The 6,580-nt window shown below is 46.2% G+C and overlaps 1 protein-coding gene across 1 annotated transcript in view; it reads left to right on the top strand.

Moving 5' to 3' along the window:
• Positions 1-5,712: 5,712 nt before the first annotated feature.
• Tnfsf11 (TNF superfamily member 11) overlaps positions 5,713-6,580 on the top strand; it is a 30,115-nt gene continuing 29,247 nt past the window's right edge. The window contains exon 1 of the mRNA XM_028752723.1: positions 5,713-5,934. Within this exon, the coding sequence (XP_028608556.1) occupies positions 5,713-5,934 (222 nt within the window). The remainder of the gene's footprint in view (positions 5,935-6,580) is intronic.

Here is a 6,580-nt window from a genome sequence, read left to right as displayed (position 1 = left end):
AGTGTTTTTTATCAATACTTAAAGCCACCCACTATATACCTGGTGGCCAGACTTTGTATCTGTTCCCTGACAATTAACAGCTGGATTACATACCTGGGACATTGCCGCTTACAACTTTATTTTCTACACTGTTTAGATATTCTTGTTGCTTTTAACCTTTGAACCTCATATCTTAAGCAGATTGGATGCCTTCATACAGGATCGCTCTCAACAAGCTCAGCTGTTCATCATGACAGTTATCCATTGCTATGAAAAAAATGCATTGAGTCCATCCTCACAGGTCCTTTGGTCTGAATGTGGCTTTGGTCTGTATGGGAAAAAGTGTACCATAGATGGCCAGTAGTCAAAGATGGGTAAGAGTGTTCTTGAGCTCCTATAGACCTAAGACAGAGGCATACATCAATAATGCTATGTATGTTCTCCATGATGGGTAATAAGGAGCAATATAGACACCAACCTAAGCCAGGCAGGGTCTCCCGGCCACTCTTTACCCTAGACCGGATGAAATCTTGTGCCCCATCCAGCTGCTGGTACTGCTCATGTTTAAAAACTAATAATGGGGAATTGTGCCCTACCCCCAGCCTTGAGCAGGCCTAAAAGACCTTGTTTACCACAATAGACCAAATAATAGGACCTAAGTGGAGTTACCCACCTTGGCTGTACCGACAACCTGCTACAGGAACTTAGAAGAATAAACTGCCCACTGAGCTTGCCTTGAGACATCTTCATCAGTGACTAAGGATGGGTTCCCCCACCCATCTCTAGCAGTGACTAAGGATAGGTTCCCCCACCCATCTCTGGATGAAACAAGAAGGGGTTCGGTGGGACTTTCCCTTTAAATTAGAAGAGCTGAATATTACACTTTGAGCCTTGATCAGAAAACTTTGTCTTGGCTTCATGTTTCTCTTGCCTTTCCATCCCTTTTTTCACTCCCAGCCCCCCTTTCAGGTGAATTCAGTTGGTCCATGGCTGCAGGCAGCTACATAAGAGCCTTAAGATCAGGGTATAAAGGCAGCTTATCTGAGCAGGTGCAGTGTTAGCAAAGGGTTCTTTGTAAGAGGGAAACTGATGGGTAGAAGTCAGAAAGAATATGTAAGGACAGAAGTAGAGGTCAGATGTTTTATTTATGAGTTTTGAAGACAAAGAGGGGGCCTGTGTCTCAAGTAATGTAGGTGGAGGCTAGAAGCTGGAAAAGGCAAGGGGAGACGATTCTCCTCCAGAGACTCCAGCAAAAGCAAAACAAGCTTCACAAAATCTATGAAGAATTATTTGGGACAGCTGCAAGATAATACATGTCTCCATTATTTTCACTTACTAAATCTGTTATATCTGCAATGAGAGATGAACACATGCTCCATGGCTCCAAGGGATAAGGAGAGACAGGGGTGTTACACAGACTTCTCTGTTGGCTGTAGTCAGGAGGGCCATGGAGACAGAAGCTACCAAACCCATCAGCCTCCATGATCATTTCAATCAATGCCTCAGAATAGCAGATTTGCCATTTCTCTCAAAATACTTATTCTTTACTGCAGAGTGATAACTCACTGATACCAGACATTTCCAAATGATGCAATGAAAAGATATATCAAAAGCTTACGAATATGAGGAGGTGTATGAACTCTACATGTAGCGTACAGATAAGAGAACATTAGAGAGGGTGAGTTAAGTGTGAGTTTCCCATGACTCTGTCCTAGGGCGTCACCAAAACTTTCTGTCATGTTTTCTTTGATTTATGGTCTCACTCATTCTCTGGAGCCAGAAACCTGCCAGTATCTCCCCTGCTGCTGTTCTTATGCACCCATTACCAAATAATAATAACCAGCACACTATACGTTGTCTGCATCAATTAAATTAGGTCTTCCCATAATTCTATGATGCTGATAATCCTAGCTCCATGTCTACCTTGAAAAGGAGTGTTCAGAAAACTAAATTGCTCTTGTTGTACAGATAGGAAGAAAGGTGGACAAGCTATACCCAGTCAGTATATTTAACACTGTGTTTGAATGCTTTTTCTAGATCACATGGACCTTGTCATTCCCTGTTCCTCTGTTTATGATGGGGGCCAGGTATCATGTAAAGAGGAGAAAGCCAGCTGAGCTTCAGTGTTCCTCTTTCACTGTGCCTTGACTATGTATACAGTATACCCAGCTGCCTGACACTCCACTATGCCTTCCCTACCCCAGTGGACTGCCTCTTATGAACTATGCCTTAGACAGGCACCTGCACATCCTTTGAGAGTATGATCTGCCTATGGTCTGTCGTTTCTCAAGCCCAATCTCAAATCAGTCTGTGAGTCCCATGCTTCGATTCCTCATCCAACAGAAATTACACATTTAAAACCAAGTGCTTTCTTACTTTAAACTTGTCACTTTGGGTGTTGCTGAAGATAGCATACATAGTCGAGTACCTTGGTCACAACAACTTATCTTCAGGTGAAAGCTTAAGCTAGAGTGCACTGTATCAAAGATGGACCCAGGTTGTCTCAGACTGCAGCGGGAATGTGGAAATTAGCCTCTATCCTTGTGGTGGTCTGATGATTCAAGAAGAAGCCCTGGTGAGTTCTGTTGTGTAGACTTGGATATAGGAAATGTTAATGAAATTGAGGTACCTACACTAGTTATCTAAGAGAATCAATCACCAGGGCCTGAGGGTAATGACTGATATTCTTTGTTGCTAAGAATCGTGGAGGTGGACACAATTCCCAACAGTGGCCCGTTGCTTAGTGTTTCTCAGTTCTAAGCTCCTCACTTGCACCTCCTTCATTTCCTTCTCCTGGATGACGTCTTTCATCTTTCTTGCTTGCTTTAGAATCCCCACGTGCTACAACCTTCAGAACTTCTTTTGATCAAGTACTTACGAAATACACTAAAACTAGCCATACTGTGCATGGCTTCCCAAAAGAAGTTTTGATAATGGTTCTCAACCTTCCTAATGCTGCAACTCTTTAATACAGTTCCTCCTGTTATGGGGACTCAACCATAAAATTATTTTGTTGTTACTTCATAACTGCAACTTTGCTATTGTTATGAATCATAATGTAAATATCTGATATGCAGGATATCTGATATGTGACTTCCAAAGGGACTACGACCCACAAATTTAGAACAGCTTGTCCAGGAGAGCAATATTTCTCTAAGGGTACTCTTCACACCTTGACAGGGTCACACCTATGTTTATAGTATAGTATTGCTGTGACTTGGTTTTGTTTATTTATATACTTGTTCAGGTTTCACTATGTGGACATTAACACTGACAGAATGATCCAGCCATGTCACAAAGCAAGGAGAGCCAGCCTGAAACATGTACAGAAAAACAAAAGCCATTTTCCACTTAAGAATGTCCTTGATTGAAGCTGCAGAGATGTCCCTTGAGTTATGACCACTTGTTGCTCTTGGAGAGGACCTGGGTTCGGTTTCCAGGTCCCACAAGATGGTTCACTAGCATCTGTAACCTCATTTCCAGGGAATCTGATGCCCTCTTGTGACCTGGAGGGCAGCAGGCATGCATATGATGCATGGTCACATGCAGATGAAAACCGATGCACATAAAATAAGTAATCCTAAAAACAAAAGAATGTCCTTGATAGGCCAGTAAAAGTCTCTGTGGTTGTAGTGTGACACTTAGCTGCAGAGTTTTTAAAACTATATCCCGTGGGCAGAGTGGGATGTGTGCATTTGAACCTTTCTGCTACAGAGTGAGGTGGTAGTCTTGCAGAAGTGCTGATGTCTGGGTTGTAAGCTGACCATATGACAGGTAAACTTGGCTATTCTGGAAAATGAACAAGACGTGTTTATCAATTTAAGAACAACTGTTGGCATTTGTGGCTAATGATACAACTCAAGTTCTCAAGGGAAAACAAACCATAGCTTTGAGAAACTTCTGCCACAATGATGTACTTATCCAAATACTAAAGATTTTCATGATTAAATAAAAAGTGGCATAGACAATTTAGACTCTTGCTATTGAGACATGCCATGGGTCAGCACTGGAAGCTCTGTGGAGCCTAGTGAATCAATACTTTCTGAATGACCGATGCTGTGTGTTCAAAATTGTCCCTGGATAAGAGATTCGTTAAAGGAATAAGAGGAACAGTGGATCTCATTGTAGCACAGCGAGAAAGCACCATTATCTCAGAAACAGGTCACTAGTGACACATGACCCCCGTGGAAGTGTCATTTACATTAAAGAACTAGGCTGAGACAAATGCCCAACAAAAGTGTCACTTAAAAAGGTTAGAGACAGCCCAAGGTTTATAGGTGTTATAAGGGACAGCACCTCACCTTTGAAGCTGTATCAGATACTTCGAGCATGTATACTGTGAACATGTACCAGAATTTATAAGAGCTAATATTTCTTCCCAAAAGACATTATTCTGATTCAAAATATTGAAAAATCTTTAAAATCAATTTTAAAAAGCATACATTTCTTCTTGTTGTGTGGTACGTGTCTTTAATCCTAGCGCTCAGGAGGAGAGAGGCAGAGAGCAGAGAAGCAGAGAGAGGCAGAGAGAGGGGACAGAGGCAGGTACAGGGGCAGAGGCAGAGGCCAGAGGATCTCTGAGTCTGAGGTCAGCCTGGTCCATATAACAAGCTCCAGGCCAGCCTAGTTTACATACAGAGAACTTATTTCAAACAAATAAACAAACAAAACCAAATATCACAGCAAAACAGTAACAACAAAAATATTTATTTGCCCGTGTGTGTGTGTGTGTGTGTGTGTGTCCGTCCGTCCGTCCGTCCGTCCGTCTGTCTGTCTGTGTGTGTGTGCTAGAGGATGAGGATGAGGGTGAGGATGAGGGCAAGGGTGAGGATGAGGATTCTTCCTCAAATTCAGGTCCCCAAGATTTGCTGCAAACACCTTCACCCGGTGAGCCATCTCACTGACCCTCAACATAAGGATTTCTTAAGCAGTGAAAATTAACAGCTCTCTCCTGGCTGTTCGGTTGTCCCCACCCTGGGAAGCCTGCTTGCAGTTCTGCACCCCTTTACCCATCCCTTTCTTCCTGCCTCCCCGACCCCTCCCTTTTCCTACTTTTTTCCTATCTTACAGGAGTCTATAGGCGTATTGGAGGCTCATTAAAAATCTGCTCCATTTAAAGTCACTTTTAAGATGAAGATAGAAGGACTTGGGAGGGAGTTCTAGAATTTCCCCCAAGTCTTCCCAAGCCCCGGAGGCTATATTTGGAGGCAAAACTGAGGCCAAACCTCACGATCCTCATCTAAAATTTTGAGAGTGGTTTACAGGAAGGGCCTTCGGAGTTCACTAGAGCTAACTTTTTAAATCTTACAGAGGAAACTGAGGCCCAGAGATGCAAAGGATGGGAGCCAGCAGAGAGGGCCAGGAACCAACCACTGGACCCAACCCACAGCCTCCACCTCAGAGGGCCCTGATGGGGAGGGAGGAGGCGGGTTGGTGAGAGTGAGGAAGAGGGGGAGGGCGAAGGAAAGGAAGGAGGGCTGAAGTGGGAGTGAGAGAGGCACCCTGCTAGAGGCTGATTGGCTCCGGAGGCCAGCCCTCTCCATGAGGTTTATAAGAGTTAGGGCTGTCTGGGGTACCCTGCCATCTCTCTCGCGTCCCGGGGAGCCACTACCAGAACCTCTGTGAACCGGTCGGGGCGGGGGCCGCCTGGCCGGTTGTCTGCTCGGCGGTGGGAGGCTGAGGAAGGGAGAGAGCGATCGCGGAGCAGGGCGCCCGAACTTCGGGCGCCGCGCCATGCGCCGGGCCAGCAGAGACTACGGCAAGTACCTGCGCGGCTCGGAGGAGATGGGCGGCTGCCCTGGCACCCCGCATGAGGGTCCGCTGCATCCTGCGCCTTCTGCACCGGCTCCGCCGCCGCCCCCCGCGGCCTCTCGCTCCATGTTCCTGGCCCTCCTGGGGCTGGGACTGGGCCAGGTGGTCTGCAGCATCGCTCTGTTCTTGTACTTCCGAGCGCAGGTGAGTGGCTGATTTCCCTGCCCGATTCTCTGCCGGGAGAAACTGAGTCTGGCCCTAGGGCTGGGCTCTTAGGATCTCGCTTATTCTGGAAGGGAAAGAGATTCTCCAAGGAAGGGAACTTGGGGCCACCAGCCGCGCTCATCTGCGCCTTCTCCCCTCAGCGCAGAGTGCAGAAGCTGAGCTCCTCTGGTTCTGGCTGAGGATGGGTTTGAATTTCCCCCCCAGATACAGCATTGGCCACTCCCCTCTTGTACCTCAAGTGATCGCGCGCTTTTTCCTTACCTTGAATTTCTCACCTGGAGCTAAGAACCAACTTTTAACTCATTTACGGAAAGTAGGGAAAGTGAGAACTTTTACTTGGGCATCTAAGCTTCCCAATGTCACTAACTAACTTGTGGCTGCCTTGCTTTCCTTGCACTCTGGGACCACAAAGAGAGGGTGTCAGTAGTCTTAGGGACAACTAGGGATGATTCCCAGAGTGGCCCGCTGTCGGTCTCCTTGCTGGGGCTCTGTTGCTCCTCTGGAACTCAGGTTCTGAAGGGTGAAGGGACAGCCCCACTGTGCCTGCCTATGAGGTGGGTGGAGGAAGGAAGGTGCCCGTGTGTGTGTGTGTGTGTGTGTGTGTGTGTGTGTGTGTGTGTGTGTG

This window comes from Grammomys surdaster, unplaced genomic scaffold (assembly GCF_004785775.1).
Source record: "Grammomys surdaster isolate TR1022 unplaced genomic scaffold, NIH_TR_1.0 125934, whole genome shotgun sequence".
Taxonomy (NCBI): domain Eukaryota; kingdom Metazoa; phylum Chordata; class Mammalia; order Rodentia; family Muridae; genus Grammomys; species Grammomys surdaster.
The sequence above is the reverse complement of the archived record's forward strand: the minus strand, read 5'-3'. Positions and strand labels throughout refer to the sequence as shown.